General features: G+C 40.4%; 1 protein-coding gene across 1 annotated transcript; it reads left to right on the top strand.

Annotated features, from left to right (window-relative positions):
* Positions 1 to 6,509: 6,509 nt before the first annotated feature.
* Positions 6,510 to 15,606, top strand: LOC137290769 (very low-density lipoprotein receptor-like). Its single transcript, XM_067821885.1, has 7 exons — positions 6,510 to 6,632; positions 8,191 to 8,304; positions 9,044 to 9,163; positions 10,719 to 10,838; positions 12,082 to 12,201; positions 13,447 to 13,566; positions 15,516 to 15,606. The coding sequence occupies exons 1-7, from the start codon at positions 6,557 to 6,559 to the stop codon at positions 15,590 to 15,592; spliced, it is 747 nt and encodes a 248-aa protein (XP_067677986.1). The 5' UTR covers positions 6,510 to 6,556; the 3' UTR covers positions 15,593 to 15,606.
* Positions 15,607 to 22,209: the final 6,603 nt, after the last annotated feature.

Raw genomic sequence — 22,209 nt, 5'->3', positions numbered from 1 at the left:
TATTCTACTTTGCATTTGTATTCAGGAATTCAAACTTCTTCCTGTTTAGAAAGTTATCTTTCTCATATAAAATCTGAAGAGGCAAGGCGTCGTATTACTTTGTTAAGATTTGGTGAATTACCTAGCTATAAGAATATTGGTATACGTGATGGTATTCCACGACAGTATCGTTTTTGTAAGCTGTGTAAATCTAATACCGTCGAAAATAAAATTTCATTTCCTTTATAAATGTCCATTAGATAATGATCTACGTAAAAGACATTTCACAAATATACCTCTGTACATCAATGAAGAAATCTTTATCAGTATCTTACAGAACAGCAGTTTTGACAAGTTAATGACCATTTCAAATTTCTTAAAAGAGGCTCTTATTCTTGGTAATTCCTCGTTGCGAAACTGTCACCTTTATATTACTTAATGCACCTCTATGAAAATGTAATTTATTGTTATCTCTCTGTACGTGGGCCTGAGGCCTGTCTACTGAATAGAAATCATTAATTATTTTACAAAGACTCCCCTGGGCTTACTTGGGTCATTAGGGTCCCCTTTGTGTTTATGGATTGGCTGTATATAACCAGCTAGTCAAGCTTCAGGCATTACACCATTGTTGAAAACGTTTACACATACAGGCATTAAAACAGGTTAGTCCCACCTGTCTGGTTTGTTTGATGTGCCGAATGATAATCCCGGACAGTGGATTGCCATCTCGTGTATTAGAAAGTTGAACTCAAAAGGCCACCAGGGTGAACAGACTGGGGCTGCTTCCTGCAAACGGTAGACTCAGCTTCCTGTGCCAGACTTCCACGTGGTTGTAATGCGAGGTCCTACAGTCTGAAAGTGGTTCCATGTCATGCGAACATGGTCGCCCTCCACCAAGTTGCTCTTCACGTAGTCGGTAATTTTGACTACGGTGTCTCTTTCGGGAGCATGTTCCAGGGCATACCATCATAGGTCACTGACAAATTCCACTTGCACATATAAACATATTTTATTCATGAAATATTGATATGACATAGGCATTTAATTGGCACCACAAGCCAACGGCGTATGTGAGTAACGCTTCATAAAATATAATACAAGGCAAGCAATAATTGAATTCAAACAAAGTGCAGAAGCAGTTATTTCTACAAAGGCATGAAAATGCATAACAACAAGAACAAGTCTAAAAAGTTACATTAAAGGATTCGATAGTTACAGTTCAAATAATTAGAATCTATTTGAAAGTAGTATGTATTTATGAACAGAGTCAAGAATAAACTGATTCATGATGTTGCTTCAAGTTTGATTACCACGGAGAACTAAATTTTAAAAAAGTTATTTTAAAGTTAACACAACGGTCACTGAGTCAGATCGCTCTATTTGTTTGTATTACAACAGGGTATGAATATTATACGAAACACCGAGAACACGTACAGTTGGTCTAAGTTAACGCTCATCACGTACAGCATGTGAATTTGTTTCACTGTTACAACTACTGCGCTTACCTCTTTGTAATACAAACTAATAAAACCGATTTGAATGCATGCTCGTTTGTTACACAACTTTCATCATAAGCAGAATAAAAATGTGAGACTTAAATTTTAAAGGTAATCTTATGAGGATTCGAAATCTTAATTTCACTTTATTTGGTTTACCTTTTGGTTCAAAGCGAAGTTCATCAGCACGTTTTACTGCAAACACACTTTAATTGTAAATTTTCTAGAACCATAGAATGTTCTTTCATGCTGTTGTTTCATATGTGACATCAATAATTGAAGTGTGGAAGTATGTAATAGGTATACATACATTCTAATATTTGTCTAGTTAATCGATATTTAAAGTTTCTTAAACTGTTGACCATTGGATTAACAACCTATTTCTTCAATTTGATTTTTGTTCCAATAGCAATATTTTTTTAAGATAAACACCTAAATGTTTATGGAAATATACATCATTTACTTACGTTCCTTTCTTATCTGTGGGTGAACATATCGTGGGATTCAACAAATAAAATCGTTTCAGTTTTTTTTCTATTAAATTTTACTTACCACATATCGGCCCAATCAGGAATACGATTTAAGTCACTATTCAAATTCATGTAACTTCTGCAACTATATACACTGATCTGTCACCAGCAAGCAGAAATACTGTTGTCGATGCTGTCAACAATATCACTGATGTACTGTAACATTAACAACAGTGGCTAAGACTGATCCCTGGGGTACTCCAACCGATTGTTTAGTACCTTTGTGGAAAATGAGATTTTATTGAACCTGGTGAAATGTCACACTGTGGAGACAAGTGTCACAGAGCTACAGCCTATAGCGCGACCTAAGCATGAATTGCCATCGTTCTTTATTTTAGAGATACAACCATCCCTGTTCGTTTTACCTCTGGTGACCGCCTCCAGAGCAATTAGTGGTTTCTTAGGCAGATGCCCATTACCCCTACCTTCTGCGGCAGGATCCCTAATTATATATATCGCTTGATTGTCAAGCTGTGTTAGACAGTGCAACATGTTCCATAGCCCTTGATATGCCATCACTGGTCAGCTCAGAAAACCTGACGAGCGGTATCGCTATGGGACTATTCAGGTCGTCATGTGCATCGTCACAACGTCGTCTGTGGAAGACACGTGAAAATGGTTTAAACTAAGTGTAACAAGTCGGACGACAGCCACGCCTGCACTAAAGAGTATGCTTTTTTTCTTTTTTTTTTTTCATTCAGGTTTTTCAAGGCCCAGGGCCCATATAACATAACATTGCAACAGTATATTAACAATTACAAATGGAGTGAATCATACAATTTCATAGCAAAGAACACATACTTTGATAGATTGTGTAGGCAGATAGACAGTGGGCAGTTGTTTAGAAGACATCACATGAATAAAGGTTTCAAGGGAAGGCTTTCTATAATATTTTGCAGGAATGTACTGTGTTCTTAAGTTGGAAAAGGCAGAACATACGAGGACAAAATGGTATTCATTTTCCACAAGTTGAATATTGTTGCGGAGACAGTATCTGCACAGACGGTTCTCAGGTTCGATACCGAGTCGTCTCCCCGTTTCAATCATCAGCTGGTGACAGCCACACCTGAACCTTGTTAACACTGTCTTGAACGAGGGGGGGGGGAGGTAATCTGCGTCAGATAGGTTTCAATGTGTAGAACTATTCTGTAGGTTGAATAAACAGCTAATTTGGAGTTGGATGAAACTGCTGCCTGCCATCTTTGTATATTATAGTCCGACACTCTCTGTTTGAAAACTGACATAAATATTTCTGTGTTACCAACATCTTGCATGACCCAGGCGTACCCAAATCCAAGCTGGAACAAAATATGTTTGATCTTTGTCGCCCAAGAAAACCTGTTAGCATTGTCTAGTTCATACAGCATCTTATATGTTTGCTTTGGTAGTCTGTTGTTATCCATGGTGATTAGTCTAGTCCAGTATTTAATACATTTTGTTACATAAGTAACATATAACAGAGGTCGCCCACATTCACCAAGAGCTGCTTCGTTGCTAGTTGCCATAGGCAGATGTAGGATTCGTTTGATAAATTTCATTTGCACTCTCTCAATCTGTTCCACCACCTCATATCCCCAGAGCTCGGCGCCATACGTAAGTACTGGCAGAACCATGCTGTCAAATATCCTCAGTGCAGTAGTGATGGGTAGCCCGCCGCACATGTGATGTAGTTTGTATATCAATAAACAAACTTTCTCTGCCTGTTGGGCTAATGCTTGTCTCGATCTAGTCCACACTAGACTTGATGTGAAATGGAGTCCAAGGTATTTGTAGAATGGAACGGTTTCACTTTGTGACGCTCTATAGTGCCATTTTTCATAAGATCGAAAATATCCACCTTTACGAAACACAACAATTTTCGACTTTAACGTGTTTAAAGTAAGGCCCAATTTTTCACAAAAGTTGCTGACACAGTCGATTTGATCTTGGAGTTTACCCGCAGAGTCGGCAGTGTTGGCAACATCATCAGCGTAGAGAAGGGAACAAACGTTCGGGAACTCTTGTGATATGAATATCCCTTTACAGTTGGACGTTGACATTTCAGCGACGAGTTCATTAATATACAAAGTGAACAATAGCGGACTGATCATACAACCTTGACGTGTACCAACATCACACTGGAAGCAGTCTGTTAGTCCTTCATCTGTTCGAACACACGACTGCAGTTTTGAGTATCACTTTCAGAGCGTTTCCATGTATTCCTTAATTGATGAGTCTGTGCCATAATAGTGTATGGTTAACACTATCAAATGCTTTAGAGAAGTCTATGAAAAATACATACATTCTCCCTCCAGTTGATTTAGATAAGTATTTCGAAATCATGCCATAAAGAGAGAACATGTTGTCCACTGTACAGTACCCTTTTCTGAATCCCGCCTGGTTCTCATAGATGATATTATTCTTTGTAACCCATAACTGCAAACGTTGATTTAATATTTTGGTAAAAACTTTATCAATTACTGGCAGAAGCGAGATTCCTCTGTAATTATTTGGGTCTAATATTGATCCACTTTTGTGCAATGGACATATGATAGCTTTACTCCATTTCAAGGGAAAGTATCCGGTTCGCAAAACTTCATTAAAAAGGTTCACAAGTGTAGTAGAAATTTCAGTAACAGAATGTTTCAGTAGCTCAGATGAGAGTCCATCCCAGCCAGCAGCTTTGCGACATTTCAAACCCTGTATAGTGTCTGTGACTTCATTCAGCGTTATCTCAGCAATAATCTGGTCGGGCAGTTGCCTCTCACAATCCTCACAATAACCATCATGATCTGAGACATCGCTTGAGACATCTTCAGCTACAGTAGGGATGTTTGTTCCCGTGTGTAGTAACTGCTGAAAGTAGGTAAACCACTCTGTGCCACTGATTTTATTGCCAGAAGGTGAAGATCGTTTCAGTGACTTAGTAGATTTCCATAGCTCCTCGGGATTGTCACGGATGTTATGAAGCTTTTCTCTTATTTCTAATTCATGGGATGTTTTCTTACGTTTACATGTAGATTTAAAAATCTGTTTCCTTTGTTGATATCTCTCGAAATCCACTGAAGCGTCTGTTAATCTGAACTTGTCAAGTGCGTGGTACTTGTCTCGCTTCGCTAGTTCACACTGCTCGTCCCACCAAGCAGGCTGACGCAGAGTCGAGTCACGTGACCCGTGTCTTCTGCTCATCGCTTCTGCAGCCCGCGCATAGAGCCTGCAGAGTATATGCTTGCGGGTAAGTGAAAGGTAAAAGTTGTCTTTCCGATTTTCGTAGACAGCAGCGCGTGAGCAAGACACCCTGTGGTGGCGATGCTGAAACGCCGGATGTGCTCGGTCAGTCTTGACGAATATATCGTGTATGGTTTCCTACGAGGGACTGTCACCCGGCTTATATCGCCAGTGGTTTTGGTGTCCCCAATGTAAAGCAGATACTAGCCACACGTGTCTCGAACACGCTGGAGAGAGGGTGTGTCGTGGGTGTAAGTATCTCTTCGGACCTTCGCACCGATGCCATATGACCGTCGACGGAGTCAGGGAGGGGGGCCCTGTAGATTTGACCAAGTAGATTTCTTTTAACGATTTCGAATCCATTTGTGACGAAAATGGTAAACACATACCTAACCTGTACGTTCTCCTGCCCGTCTGTGGCCTGTGCATAGGTTCAGAGTATAAGTGCACGCACGCAACCTCCATACTTTATGTCAGCAGCTAAGCATTTAAGTATACTATACTATACTATACTATACTATACTATACTATACTATACTATACTATACTATACTATACTACTATTTGTATAGCGCCGATATACAATTGGTTCAACTGCTCAGGGGCTCTTTGTTTTTCCCTCGATCATTGGATGTCCATCACAGCGGCACATAGTATTTTCAGTCTCAACTTCCTGGGGATCATACAGCTCTTGCAGCCTAGCAGGCGCACCGAATTAATGTGGCTTTCCCATCCTTATGAGGTACCCATTCACAGCTGGGTGGACTGGGACAGATAGTTACAGTACTTTGTCCATGTTTACTGCACGTATTCGTGTGGCCACCACCTGGTCATCTACCAACGGATTCGTGGGTTCTTTTAAGTGCACAGGGTTGTGTACTGCACGCTAGAGGTTGTGACAACACTAAAAGAGTCTGCACACCACGTTGACTCCAGTGTTTTTTAGACCCGGTCATAGGTGAGCTCGATCCCGGCACCTCCAAGCTCGCTGGATTAGTAGCCTGGCACCTTAGACAGCTCGCCCACCGCGCCCCTATCCGGACATAAAGGTGGCACTCAGTAACGGCGTGAAATATCATTAAAACATCACCCAATCATATCGACACGCAGTAACATGCAATATGTATATGTGAATTTATTATCCATGTGGGGAATTAAATCACGGTCTTCGGCGAGATGTGCGAACGCTTTAACCACTTGGCTTCCCCATCCCCTCTAGAGGGCACTGGAGAAGAATGACGTGTTGTCAACGACGTCAACGCGGATGTCATGCCGCACCTTCAGTATCCGTCTCGACTACAGTGAGACAAACTGCAACCAGAGATAGCTGCGTTACAATCTCCTATGATGCCTCTGTACCTAACACGTGGGGTATTCATTGTTCTGTTAACCCTCCATTCACTTCAAGTGGCGACATCGCGTAAGTAATCATTATATTTATGTTATATGATATAAGTTGAAATAGATTTATGTTAATTGTTTCGCAAACACCAGTATCGTCTCTGTGTAACAGTGCTGTGAGTTATAGACACGTTTCCAAAATTGCCGGCATCGTACAAGTGTTCTTTTAACATTTATGCTGATTATGGAATCAGCTTTTGTTGTTTCTATTTTCTGTGATAAAATGTTTATTTCATTTACTACTAATCTTCCTTTGAACAAACATCTGTTTCTTTGCGGTTGTACATCATTTTCAGCAACAGACTAGCTCAACCAAACATTCCAAATGACTGAATATGTGGGTCTGACAAACCAGTTTTTGTTACTGTGAGCACGGTCCAACGCCCCTCCTATGTTTTGCGGCGCAGTTAACGATGCCTGAGCTGGTTCAGGTGGCTCGTACCAAGGGAAATAATGCACCAGGGACATTTTGTCATCCGGGTTCACGCGTTATGAAACAACAACGTTGTTGATATGACCACATCGTGTATCTGTTGGCATCGACATTACAGCATGCATTACAATTATTACACCGTTACAACATAACGATCATTTTGTTAAGAAACTACATAGTCCAGATCATGTCACTTCATAATGTGACTTTTATTAGATTTTAAGAGTGGTAATTTAACACAATACATTATCATTTCACACAAATATAAAATGCTGATGTACTGTGGTAGCTGAAATTGTATTTAGCTAGGCCTTATTTTGAACCAAAATGTATGTCCGTATGTGATTGTTGTTCTAAGTGAACAAGTCCTGTGTGAGTGTGTGTGTATGTGTGTGCGTTTGTGCGTGAGTATGTGTTGTGCCAGCAGATGTGTGACCGCGCTCGAGAGAGAGAAACAGTATGGGCGCATGTGTCTGTGCGTGCGTACCCACAACCGTGGGTGTGTGCCAGAGGAGGGTGTCCGAGCAAGTGTGTGTGTGTGTTGTGTTGTGTGTTGTGTGTGGTGTGTGTGTGTGTGTGTGTGTGTGTGTGTGTGTGTGTGTGTGTGTGTGTGTGTGTGTGTGTGTGTGTGTGTGTGTGTGTTGAAACAATTCCTTCAGTACTGACAAAGGTTATTTCCAAATTATTATGTTGGTGATGGAAACTGTTGCCTATTCGTAGCGGACGCGTCTTCTCTCCCTTGTTGTTCCTTCCTTAGAAGTTAATTAATGTGGTAAATCCTTCATATTGCCTTGCAAATTGATTTTCCTGCTCTGTTTCATATCAGATCTGAAATACCTTCAGACTGAATAATAAAGTAAACAAATTACTTCTGAGAAAACCTATATTGTCATATTAAGTTTTACAGACGTTGTCACAAGGGGGCGCCACTTGTGAAACAAATTTCCGTTGTGACTTGCTATTTTTATTACATAATCACATTTGGGACGCATATTTCTGCAAAATGGTACCAAATTCAGCAATTTCTTGACATTTTGATATTTTGTTTCCGACCTCCTTAACTGCCATACCATCCATACCTTGTTTGACTGTTATTAATATATGTTTTAACGCTCCCTTCACAATACACATTTTGTACCTGCAGAACAGGCATGTGGGCAGAACGAGAAGATGTGTACAGACAGGCTGTGCATTCCCAGCAAATGGTTCTGTGACGGGGAGAGGGACTGTTCCGACGGGAGCGACGAGATGAGTTGTGGTACGATATTTCACCCCAACCTTCTCCACTTTATCACACTGCAATATCCTACCCTACCGTACTACACTCTAATCGCACTATCCTATCCTACCCACCTCACTCGTCTGTCCTACTCCACCTCTCATCACCTACCCTACACAAAAAACACCACACTATCTTCGCCTATGAATCCCTGACCAACGTGACACCCCAAAATAAAACCAGGAATGGTGACATTCTTTACCCAGTGTTGCCCTTCCCTTCTCTTTCATCGTGACAATCCCTTCACCATGTTACTGTGCATTATCAAAGCTATAAATTACATATTGTACATCATCAAAACTGTAAAGTATATATTGTACACTATCAAAGCTGTAAACCGTGAATGTCCGGGTTGGAATTGATCTTCAGCAACCCATGCTGCCGTGGAGGTGACGGAAGGGATCTGGTGATCAGGCTTGCAAACTATGTTGACGCATGTCATCGTATCACAATTACGAAGATCAGTGTTCATGCTGTTGATCACTGGATTGTCTGTTCCTGGCTTGATTATTTACAGACCGACGTCATGTTGCTCGAATACTGCTGAGTGTAGCGTAAAACTAAATTCACTCACTATCAAAGCTGTAAATTATATAATCAAAGCAAAGCTACAAATATATGGCCAGTGTGAAGTCACACTGAAACTCACTGGTACTATATTGAACAGTACATTCACTGCCTTTGTTTGTTTTGTTAAATATGTTACAACTGTCCCCAGGGCCGGTGACATGCAGTGACAGACAGATGATGTGCTCAGACAACATGACGTGCATAAGCGAGACGTGGCATTGCGACGGACAGGAGGATTGCAGTGACGGAAGTGACGAGGAGCAATGTGGTACGTAACTGATAGTACGTAACCGGTAGTACGTAACTGGTAGTACGTAACCGGTAGTACGTAACTGGCAGCACTACAAACTGATCGAATGCTCCAGTTTGATCACAGAGATAATTTCTTCGTCCAACTGTGAAACCAGTTACTAATACATACCGAAACATTAGTCTCATTCACCTATTCAGACAATGTCCTAAACCTGTTATATGTGCTTGGTGCTTATTCAGCGTACTTCTGTAACTCACAATGAGTTAATGTAATATCAGTTCCGTACCAGACCGCCAACCTTTCCTAGCAGCAGAGCCTCGTTTTGAGATTTCCACAATTTCCAGGTTTCCGTTTGTCAGAGCTCGTTGTACGACCGAGCACGCTATACGACGTGTTTGATAGGATTAGAAGGAGCGCAGTGTTACAATATACAGGTGCTTAGACTTATCAAATCATACTGATTACATTGTAATATTTATGCATCAAGTTAAATGTCTAAAATTCTTGACTGGTTATCGCATTAAGTTGCGCAATAGTAACCCAGTAATCAGGAAACGAGATTGTTCTGTAATCAATGTTTTGAATTGAATGTACCTCTGAATATCTTCCGTGTCTGTTTCAACTCATCTATTTCGAATGCCATGCCGATTTTCATGTATATTTTAACGTATGATTTCATTCCTGGAGATTTTAATTTTTACGTTAATGTTTTATTGGCAATGTCTGACCACGTTAATGTTCACATTATTGAGATGATCAACAAGTGTAACAGTATTTGTGTTTTAAAAGTGTCAAAACTACAAAACAAACTATTAAAATGGTGAAATTAGGATTATGCTTGGGGTGGGTCTGGTCGTTTTGTAGTTAAAGCTTTCGCTCTTTATGCTGAATGTGTGGACGCCTTTTTGGTGTCATCGTGTGGAAGCGGTTGCACAGGAGCAACCTGAGGAGATAACATCCAAGACGAACCTCCTACTTCTTGCTTGTCCATTATATTTCATACTGGAATGTTTTTAGCTTTCATACAGTTTCACACACATATATAAGTGCAGGATTTTAGACTCTCTATGCATTATCATTTCGCGCTATAAAATTTGGTTAATGACCAAAAGAACATGTTTCGCTGACTGTCCATGGGTCGACAAAGGCTGCAGGGTGTAGTGTTAAAACAACATGAGATCCATATGTTTAGTTACCACAAAAAGGACATGTAAGTCATCCGTCATGCCTTGATATTACAAGAGGGTATTCGGTGTGAAAAACTTAAGCTAGCCCCTACCCGTTTGGCCTCCAACCCCTACTCATATTGGAACGGGTTACTTGTGATGACAAACATCAGGCATTACAGTGAAGGGGAACGTTAAATTTACTGTCGCTTGGAACAGTGTGTCAGTAATATTATAATGTCAGTGTATCGTGCAAGGTGAGCCTCCCAGTTGCGAGTGACTAGGTTACATTTTATGCAACAGGTCACGGGACTGCAACAATATGTCGTGTTGTGATTTTGGCGTCTATAACACAGGGTTCATATTTTGTGATTGGCAAATATAGCCACTTGACTTCTCCACAGGCACAAGCACATGCCAGGGAAGCACAACTATGTGCGAAGACACCAGCCAGTGCATCCCTACTGTCTGGCTCTGTGATGGAGAGGAGGACTGCTCCGATGGCAGTGATGAGAGGAAATGTGGCAAGTTGCTGTCATTGTATTTCGTATTTCAATAACAAATTACAACGGAATGACGCCATACAGTCTGAATATTCCTACATTCGGCAACAAACAAATCACTTTGGTCACACACCCAAACATAGGTGGGTGGGGTTGGGGTGGACTGGTTGGTTGGGTCAGAAGTGGGTGGTCTACATCTAGGCACGCACGCGCACACACACACACCAATAATAAATAATCACTATTCTCTGCTCACAATACCAGTCACATGTTTCGCTGACTGTCCATGGGTCGACAAAGGCTGCAGGGTGTAGTGTTAAAACAACATGTGATCCAAATGTTTAGTTACCACAAAAAGGACATATAAGTCATCCGTCATGCCTTGATATTACAAGAGGGTATTCGGTGTGAAAAGCTTAAGCTAGTCCCTCCAACCCCTACTCATATTGGAACGGGTTACTTGTGATGACAAACATCAGGCATTACAGTGAAGGGGAACGTTAAATTTACTGTCGCTTGGAACAGTGTGTCAGTAATATTATAATGTCAGTGTATCGTGCAAGGTGAGCCCCCCAGTTGTGTGTGACTGGGTTACATTTTATTGTCATAACGACAATATTTCAGTCATAACGTGACGAGAACAGTTAAAGGTAAATTATAAAAACCTGTCAACGAAGGATAGTAAAATAATTAGATTATCACAGAGATGAAATTAAAACTAGGAATTAAACAATTTTACCATAGATGACGATACAATATAAAAACAGACGATTGATTGTTAACAACTGAAAGTAGATCACATCACTAAGGACCATAGGGGCTTAGAGCACATGTGCTTCCTGCATAGACCTTTGCTGGATTTACACGATCCCTTCAGCTATTAGCAATTTCACATAATCTTGCCACAAATCAATACAACATATATACTACAATAATAGTAGGTTTAAATTTACATTGAATGCTTTGGGAGTGAGTACATTGAACGCTGCTTTTAGCAATATTCCAGCAATATCACGGCGGGGAACACCAGAAAGGTGATAATGCTTTGGAACTTACGTGCCGCTCAAGGTTAAGAAAGACGTTAGCACTTGTTTCAAACCCAGGAACACATCACTGACCATAAACCAGTATTAATGTGGGATCTGAATCAGAGACTGTAGCAGGTCACGGGACTGCGGCAATATGTCGTGTTGTTATTTTGGCGTCTATAACACAGGGTTCATATTTTGTGATTGGCAAATATAGCCACTTAACTTCTCCACAGGCACAAGCACATGCCGGGGAAACACAACTATGTGCGAAGACACCAGCCAGTGCATCCCTACTGTCTGGCTCTGTGATGGAGAGGAGGACTGCTCCGATGGCAGTGATGAGAGGAAATGTGGCAAGTTGCTGTCATTGTATTTCGTATTTCAATAACAAATTACAACGCTTCTTAGAGGGTACTTACGGAATGACGCCATAAAGTCTGAATATTCCTACATTTGGCAACACACAAAACACTTTGGTCACACACCCAAACATAGGTGGGTGTGGTGGGGTGGAGGGGTGGGTGGAGAAGTGGGTGGTCTATATCTAGGCATGCACGCACGCACGCACACACACCAATAATAATCACTAAAACATTCACTTAATAATGCTTAGGTTTAAATCGGAACTAATTCACCGAACTTTAAGTTTATGCTAACTCTATTACAATACCAATATATTTTGCGGAATACGATGTTGAAGGTATGTGCTAATACACACTCACAACAAGAGAAATACCAGATTGTAACTTACAACGACTTCTATCGGATCGTATCTATCAAGCGTAGATGCAGTAATATATTTCTAACACGCCATGTTACTGTACCCTTCTGGCACTGAATCGCTGCATGTTTTGCCTACTCACATGATCGTTTCGGCGTATAAATACGTAACACAATCGTCATTCCTGATGACATACGTAACGCCACTGGTCTTTGTCACTAAGACCAGTGACGTCGTGTATGACGACTCAGAGCAATGACGTCACATATGACGTCAGGGATGACGATTGTGTTAAGTAAACACGAATGCGGTACCTGTGGATTGACATGATGATGAAGGAAATGTGATGAGATCAAGGCACTTACACATGAATGTATTTTGTAGTCCAGTTCTTTCAGTTGGTTTACATACCTAAAATATGTCATGTTTTGGATTACACTTTCTTAGTTTACGTCTCGTGAAGATCTGGGTTATAATTGGTCTTCATTAACGTGTCATACTTGTAAAAGGCGGCTAAAGGGATCGGGTGGTCAGACTTGCTGACTTTGTTAACACATGTCATCGCATCCCAGTTGCGTAGATCGATGCTCATGCTGTTGATCACTGGATTGGGTGGTCCAGACCCGATTATCAACAGACCACCGACATGTTGCTGGAATATTGCTGAGTGCGGCGTAGAACTAAGCTCACTCACTCACTCACCCACTCACTCACTCACTCGCTCACTGGGTTACAAACTGAAAGGTGTGTCATTATAAATGCCATCCTCCGAAACGGATTCCCGTAAAAGACAAATTTCCTAAATGAATAATTGAAGATGAGCGTTGGCGTAAAACGTTTAAGAAATTTTTATCACACACTTTTGTTTTTAAATCAGTTGCGCCAACGTGTAATGTTGATGAAACAAAGTGCAAGAACAGCGACCAGTGCATTCCGATTCGCCATTTGTGTGACGGACAGCAGGATTGCCAGGATGATAGCGACGAGAACGTTTGTGGTAGGTAATAGACCTTTCAGAAACAGATAAAAACTTTCCCAAAAATATTTAATCAACACGTGTAAGTCCCTGCTGATATTATAACCGCTGACTGTGAAGATACAGGTTAGAATTGATCTTCAGTAACCCATGATTGTCTTAAGAGGCTACCAACAGGATTGGGTGGTCAGGCTCGCTGCCTTGGTTGACATATGTCATCGTATCCAAGTTGCATAGATCTATGCTCTTTTTGTTGATCACAGTAATGCCTGACCCTGACTCGATTATGTATAGACCGCGGTCATATAATTGGAATTTGGCTAAGTATGGCGTTAAACAAAATCGCAACCAAACCAGTGACAGAGATGAAATATCCCTGGTTTCGGACATCGATTTGGTGTTTCTAGCTTTTTCTTAATATGATTCAACGGTTGACGAACAAATCACGCTTACGTTTTACTTAATAGCGTAAAGAAAAGAGAGAAGAATATTTTCATAATCGTACAAAATTAATTTTGTAAAGAAATCCAGAGTTAAATATGGTTGTGCTTTGACTGGAAATACAATCGAACATAACCAATTTCATAAAGCTAAAGTAAACAGTTAAATATGGTTGTGCTTTGACTGGAAATACAATCGAACATAACCAGTTTCATAAAGCTTCAAATGACATAATCCGCTGTATAAGTGGATACTTAGGTATTTTTTTATACCTGAGTATCAGGAACATGTAAGAAGTCAGTGTATGAGGATTCATGCTGTATTCCATTTATTAAAAGTATACGCTCCAAGGCAAGCTTCATTGTGATACTTTAAACAATTACAATGTGTGTTACCCCGTGAAGACCCCTGCCAGAGCTGGACAAACAACTAATGTTTGTCGTAAGAGGTGGCTAACGGGACTGGGTTATTGGGTACTCTTTGTTGAAGCAGACCGAGCAGATCCGGGGTAGAATAGGTCTTCGCCTACCCATTCTTGCCACAAAAGGCGACTATGCTTGTCGTAAGCATCCTCGATATCTCCAGGGTATACGTTCCGAACAGTCTCCACTATACCCTGGATGCATCTAAGGCACAGCCCGATAAATTTATTACCTCCCTTGGCTGGCTTTTTATCCAATCAGGTGTCTACGCTGGGAAGTTGAGCGAACCAATCACAACTCACTTTCGCTTTTAAAATTCTCTAACCGATTAAACTTGGCAAAAAAACATGCAGAGGTTCTCTGAAAGAGGTAGATGGATTTCTTGCTTATGTTTGTAAAAAGGTTTACGACCTATAAATTTGTCTGTATGATTTCCCCAAACCTTCGCAGTTGCAGCTGCTACCTTTGTTGACACTGGCAAGTTCGGTTATAACGGCAGCCTTGCTGATTGGCTACCGTGAGAATGCGGAACCAGCAAAGGGAGGCAATAAAATTATCGGGCCGACCCGTAGGTGCGTCCAGGGTATAGTGGAGACTTTTCGGAACGCATACCCTGGAGATATCGAGGATGTGTCGTAAGAGGCGACTAAAGGGATCGGGTGGTCAGGCTCGCTGACTTGATTGACACATGTCATCGGTTTCATTACGCAGATCGATGCTCACGCTGTTGATCACTGTATTGTCTGATCCAGACTCGATTATCTATAGACCGTCGCCATATAGCTGGAATATTGCTGAGTGCGGCGTAAACCTAAACTCACTCACTCTTAGTTAAAGCATTGTGTGGCGTCAGTTAATTATAAGTTGATCAATGATCCTGATCCAGACACTGGGTTATCTTCGTCCAGCTTGAATGCATTGATTCAATGTTGTGAAAATGTGGTTGTAATGTTGATCACTTGATCGTAGAACCCAATTATTTACGTCTTGCTGGAAGATTGCGTGTGTGATGTTAAGCAACAGTCATTGACAGTGTGTGTTTGTAAAGACATGCCTTCACAGCACAGCTAAGATAACGGTTGTAACTGCGTTTTCATGTCTTTCCAGCGGCAGTGTACAGTTTGAAGACAATTGTTCAAGGGTTTCAGAAGCTTTTGGATGTTATCCAAACTGAAGAAAAATAAAACGTTACATTATTTACATTTTACTGTTTTGTTTCTGTTGTTGTTTGGGCATTGAAATTCAGGTTGTGGCGATTGGGATGGACATGGGGAACTTCCTGCGACCGAATATATATTATTTTATTTTTTAAATATTGATGCTAATAAATTCAGATATTTCAAAGTTACCTGGTTTTGTGAGCCGAAGACATAGTGTTATCCAGCCTTCTAACAAAATCCCCACCCCAACCTCTACAACCAGGGTCTTCCTTCAGAATATCACACCAGCCATCTACCTTTTGAGTTGTGTAGAAGATCGATAGACGATCACTTTGTTTCCCAACCTATTCTCGATGAGGAAACAACAACAGGCCAGGATATAAGGAAGGTGGATAGACTGGCAATCATAGCAATTTTTCTTCTGTGAATGTCTGGATACAACATGCCTTCAAATGCATGTAAACCACACCTGTAGTCGCGTGGGCTTCGGAGATTGACACATTTCAGTCACAGAATCTCTGTTATAGTTCATTCAGCCAGGTTTGTGAGTGAGTGCTTAGCAACAAATCTCAACTTCACTTCCACAGATCTTTTCCTGGAAATGTCCTCGTGACCCAATCTAATGGCTATATCTTTCGAGGTGTTTTTTTTCCATCACCCATACAATGTCACCAACACTCAGGTTCTCACAGGACTTTAACCAATTGTGGCGTAACTACAAAGTAGGTAGATACTCTTTTTAAATTTCCCTGGTGATAATGCTATGTTTGAACGCAGTAGTAGTAGGTGATTTGGAGTAAGTGGCTTACAATCATTCACACTACCTGACACAACAGTTATTGGTCGGCTGTTGATGACAGATTCAACTTCACAAAATAATGTAATGAGATCATCATTCTGTTTGCTAAGTAGAGCAGACGGAACTTTGCGCACCGTGCGAATCTGCCTTTCCCCCACAGTTGGATTTGGGCGGATAGAAGATCCGCTGTATGTCTCTATCTAGCATAGAATTGTAGATCCTTCGTAAAGGGTGGTTTGTAAGGAGTCACCCTTTCTTTGGGTAAATTTCCCATTCGCTGTGCGTGTTGGATACCCTAATATCGACGACAAGGGACACATTTATGCAGTGTCTTGTTCACTGTGGTACGTTCGCTGATACGCCACGACCTTTACCGCATATGAGACAAATTATGTTCTTGTCCAGAGTCCAAGGAACTCATGGTATTGAGCCGATCTGAGATTTCCCACATGATGGATCTTTGGAATGATCACAGGGTGTTTGGATTCTTCTGAAATAGGGGCGTTACCTAAACGACCTCCGAGACCATTCAAGACTGGATCACGTTTGTAAAGTGTTAGACTTCTTCTTGTCAGACAATTTATTTCCTCATGAAAATGACATTTCTGTAAGTACTTCACTAGCTTAACTTCTGAAATCTTCAGCTCGTGTACAGTCAAATGTTTCAGATAAACAAACGATGTAAATTCTGTTCCCTTTAATCTCTGAAGCAGCCAATGTTTGAATCGCAGAGGCCATGCTTCAGTCTTAGCCATGATGACAGCCTCTCCAGTAATCTGTCCATACCACAGTTGCACAAAAGATTCTACTCTGTACATTATTCCTAAAGAAATCTCTGGTACCTGTAGTATTTCACTATCACTGGCCATGTGTGCTCCTCTTGCTATGGGAAACTTGGCCCTTGAATCCACTGACCACGATGAAGAATTTCATCAGCTATATTCGTGTCTGATCCAACATATCGCCAACTGTCCGGTGAACAACCTGAATGAATAGCACTCACTCGACAAAAGGTTTGTGACTTACTCTTGATATAATGTAAAACCTCCATACTATCAGACCAGGAAATGGCTCCCCAATTTCCAGCCTCAGTTCTCTGCATAACATTTGATCAGTTCTAACAGCCACCAAAGCAGCCATTAATTCAAAACGAGGTACTGTCATTTGCTTCAAAGGCACAAGTCGAGATTTTCCCATCACAAAGGCGCAATCTATCTGCCCTTCATTGCTGACTATTCGTATATAGGACCACAGGGGTTCGAATCTCTTTGGATAATAATTGACACATGTTCAACACATGTTTTGGGTGAAAACCGTAAGGTTTGATTGAACCGCATGTTAAAATAGTCCAGCTGTGTGGTTTTCGATCAGCCTTCTAGAATAACGAATGTCACCACTTGTGTATTTTTTTAATGAGTGTAGCGGTAGAATTTCCTAAAAAATCCTTTTCTTCACCGACTTCGTTCAAATTTGAAATATATGTAAATGATAGCATCTAAAACAGTATACGGCTGCAAAAGTCTAGATTTTTTATAAATCGTTGTCCAAACAGAGATTCGAACCTTTGTGGATAGGACACTGTGCCATGTCCTGCCAATGATGTATCAGCAAAAGTGATGCAAGTAGCACTGAAGTTTTCAAACCCTGAGGGGATTAAACATCAGTCAACCACGAAAGTTGTAATCGATGGCTAACAGATCATCGTTCAGCATTATCTTGTTCCAGTAGGTCATCCCATTGTTTATGTAATCGGCATTAACTTTGAAAGATGATCTTTAGAGCAACAGGGCATATGAATCCTAAAGAGTCCTACACTAAACCAATAATGCTCATTAATCCACTCTTGGGAACGAAACTCAAGTGTTTTATATTCAGTACTCTACTTTACTCCCATGGCTTGCTCTTGAGGTAGAACTTCGCTAGTTAAGTCAATATTCTTTATTCTCTCTTCACTTGGAATGGAATTCAACACAGTTCTGTTGCCGGTAACCCACTTCGTCATCTTAGAGCCTCCCTTTGATAGTAGCTCACAGAATTGCTTAATGGGTTTAATGAATCTCCATGAAATCTCATTAGCTCTGATAACCGAAGTAAGTTGAGCATTTGTCTCTGCATAGCCAAACTTTTGACATCACTATTATGACTATGTAACTCATCATCCTTGTCGACATGGCCTACTTTATCCACATGATCTGCAACCTCACACTTCGGTAAAACATCTGCATGAGACGAAACACCGGTTTGTTGCTGCAGTTGAAGAGCTCTTATCTCCTGATCTTGTTCGTGAATTACATTTAATAACGTGCATGACTTCATCTATCTGAATCCATCCTTTCCCCTAAAGCCTCATCATTATTAGGATTTTGGTTTAGTAGGTTTACTTTGTTTCTTTATCATGATTATGTGTATACAAATATATGATACACACCGCAGCGTTCACCGATTTTAGAATTCCTCAACATTGTGGAACTGTAAGTTATCGAACATCGTGAATAATGTGTGGTTGTTTACGATATTTAGGGTTGGGTTACTTTAATATTAGTGTATTCCCGGCTATTCTGATATGCATAGCCACAACACACCGAGCAGGTTAGTGTGGTCTGCCTAGCATGTGCAGCCCATGCACTACCTGTCTCTAGCCCTATAAAAGGGGTAGCTTCACACCACTCCTTGTCTTTAGTCCACTGGTCCGCTAGAGGTGAGGACATTTATATCAGTTGCTTGAGTCCTGGGAATCCAGACCAAGTAGACAGACCTTTTAGTTTACCTTGGGAAATTAATATATTTATCTGTCTTGGGCATATGCTTTGAAATCAGAGCCACGTCTTTGTAGGATTTGGGGTCAGTTCAGGTTGTTATGTATAGTTTAGGTTAGGTGGTTAGGTTAGGTTAGGTGGTTAGGTTAGGTATAGATAAGGTTAGGTTCGTGGGTAAGGATAGGTTTAGGGACTTTTTGTGAATAAAATTTTTAGTTTTCCTTGCTTATTTGTTATGTTTTACCAGCAATAAGGCCTGATTCATAGAGCCTACTTGAAGTTGGCTAATTTATCATTCTCACCAGAGAATAGCCAACTTCAGCTGTCACTGGGCAGAAAAGCTTATTACACATAAATTGTTTTTGAACGTTATTATTAAAATATGGGAAAGATTCTGTTTAAAATTAAATTGACAGGTAATTTACTGAAGGCCATAAGGGCCTGCAAATATTTGAAACTGCCGGTCCGATGCAACAGCAACTAGCGTTGGGCCACCGGGCCGACGATTATTTCGAGCGTTGATTACTGTAGGAAAAAATATTGCAATTAGGAAGTGCAAGAGGTGGTGCACTCTCAAAACATTCATTAGTATCACTTTGACTTTGACTGACTCCGATATATCTCCCCTATAAAATGGAGGACTCTTTATGTATAGTTTACATAACTATTCTAAATGATATGAACACAAAAGCTTTTCTGTAACATTGTTCTTTAGGGTCAGTGATTGTTTCCACTGGTTTTCCTAGACTAATTCGTTATTTCCTTCTTATTGTTCAGTACAATTGTTAATTATCAACTAATTAACTAGTGTGAGATGACATGAATGTGCTTAAATGTATAAAGTATTTATATACAATATTTAGATTCGTATACACAATCAACAGTAAATAAATTCGGATGTACAGTTTGAACGGAGTTGTGCTGTTGGCATATAGTCATGCCCGTTACATACGCATGCAATAGTTAGACATGTATACATATGAATTACGTCTTTATACTATATACTCAACAGAAGTATCCAGTCTGAGTGCGGCGTAAAACTCAACACACTCACTCATTTAGATACGATGCACATAAAGGAGAGAGTTAATGGATTTCAATTTCTTCATTTGAGGAACACGACGTTTCGGAGTATATTCTTACTCTTTCGTCTGGTGGGTGTATTTTGTTAATACAACATGTGGATACATATGTAACTGTATTGTTATTAGACACTTCCACGCATTATCGTAGTTCAACTAACACAAGTACCATTAGGTATTTTATACAGAGTTCGCATGTGACAATTTTACATTGAACCACAAACACAAATCACACATAATTTAATATGACATAACTTAATCTTGAGGATGTTAGCTGACAAACTTTCTCCAAATCCAGCGTTAATGCCAGCCAGAATCTCCACGTATTCGCGACGTATATTTACGATGTTGAACACCTGTACCAGATTCCTCATGTGGCAATGGTTAGCATAGTAATGTAGTATTGATCGTAATATTTCTAGATTTTGGTGGCCGGCGAAATATGGCTAAAGTGGTTTAAGCAAGTTTTAGCCATATTTCAGCACAATCACGTGTACACCAAAATGGAAATGGAAGAGATTTAAGCAACTTTTAGCCATATTTCAGCACAATCACGTGTACACCAAAATGGAAATGGAAGAGATTTAAGCAACTTTTAGCCATATTTCAGCACAATCACGTGTACATCAAAATGGAAATGGAAGAGATTTAAGCAACTTTTAGCCATATTTCAGCACAATCACGTGTACACCAAAATGGAAATGGAAGAGATTTAAGCAAGTTTTAGCCATATTTCAGCACAATCACGTGTACACCAAAATGGAAATGGAAGAGATTTAAGCAAGTTTTAGCCATATTTCAGCACAATCACGTGTACACCAAAATGGAAATGGCACATTGTACTCATGTGATGTATCGAACCCGGATCTTCACCTATTCATTGTTTTTCTGTGCGAATAATCATATATTTTATGTATCATGTTGACATGGATTTTCAAACGCATGGATGCACCGCCGACAGCGGTTGTGTAATTTGACCATTCTATCTTCATCAACAGAGACTGAGGCGAAATGTTGCGTTGGACGTTTCAAATTTTCACACCATGCGCCCAAAGTAAACCTTCAAATCGGTCAACCGATGCCTATAATGATTCCCCTTTCTTTGATATTGTTGGAGTAAAGGGAGGACATCTCTAATCAAGGGAGGGAGCATAATGACAGAAACTATATGCGTTTTTGGTAACCAACTTCGTTTGAATACAGAGGGCATGTTTCAGCATCCTACCATCTGCATCCTCCCCGAAAGTCTGCATCAACCAGATGGGCGGTTTCACGAGGTCACCTAGACTAACAGCTAGTCTGTGATATGAACATATTTTACTGAAAAAACGTTCATAGTGAAAAAAATAATGAAATGGAGCCCTGAGACTTTCTCCATTTTCCGAAGTTTTTTCATTTTCCTGAAGCTCAGGAAATCTAGACTTGCCACATTTTCTAGACTTGCGTGGGCTTTCTTGGATATATATACGTCAGGGTCTGTACGACAGACTAGAGGTCACCAAAGACTGTTGCTTGTGACCAGGAGGTTACAGCAGATATGTACAGGTTTCCTCCACTTCCAACATGATGATGTGCACGGTAAAGTGTTTGGGGAAGGTAATGTCCTTATCCATGGCCATCCAGTCACTTCAACTATGTACATGTGATCTTTGCGATGAATGGACCTAATACTCAGTTCACAGATAAAATATAGAAGGAACAGATATTGTTTTGAGACTGGATGAGACATGACAAACAATGGACAAAAGGCTTGGGAGAGTGGCCTCATCACTTCGCTAAAACACTTCGCTAAAACAATCATGCACTTCGATAGCGACAAACTGGAATACATAAAGATATCAAAACTAGATCATTTATAGACTGCATGGCTAGAACGATTTTGTCTGTGATGTTAAAACATCCGTCTGTTCAAATTTTATACGTATATCTTACTAGGTGAACATATACAAGTTAAATCGTTATCTGTACGGACAATTCGCCATCAGGATAATTCCTCAGTAGGAC

Source organism: Haliotis asinina, chromosome 7 (assembly GCF_037392515.1).
Source record: "Haliotis asinina isolate JCU_RB_2024 chromosome 7, JCU_Hal_asi_v2, whole genome shotgun sequence".
In the NCBI taxonomy this organism is placed as follows: Eukaryota; Metazoa; Mollusca; class Gastropoda; order Lepetellida; family Haliotidae; genus Haliotis; species Haliotis asinina.
The sequence above is the reverse complement of the archived record's forward strand: the minus strand, read 5'-3'. Positions and strand labels throughout refer to the sequence as shown.

What these genes read in the sequence shown, in the direction of transcription:
- LOC137290769 (XM_067821885.1), top strand. Translation starts at nt 6,557, where the DNA reads ATGATGCCTCTGTACCTAACACGTGGGGTATTCATTGTTCTGTTAACC. An exon ending in CAGTGATGAGAGGAAATGTG is followed by an intron (nt 10,839 to 12,081) that starts GCAAGTTGCTGT and finishes ACTTCTCCACAG; the next exon opens with GCACAAGCACATGCCGGGGA. An exon ending in TAGCGACGAGAACGTTTGTG is followed by an intron (nt 13,567 to 15,515) that starts GTAGGTAATAGA and finishes ATGTCTTTCCAG; the next exon opens with CGGCAGTGTACAGTTTGAAG.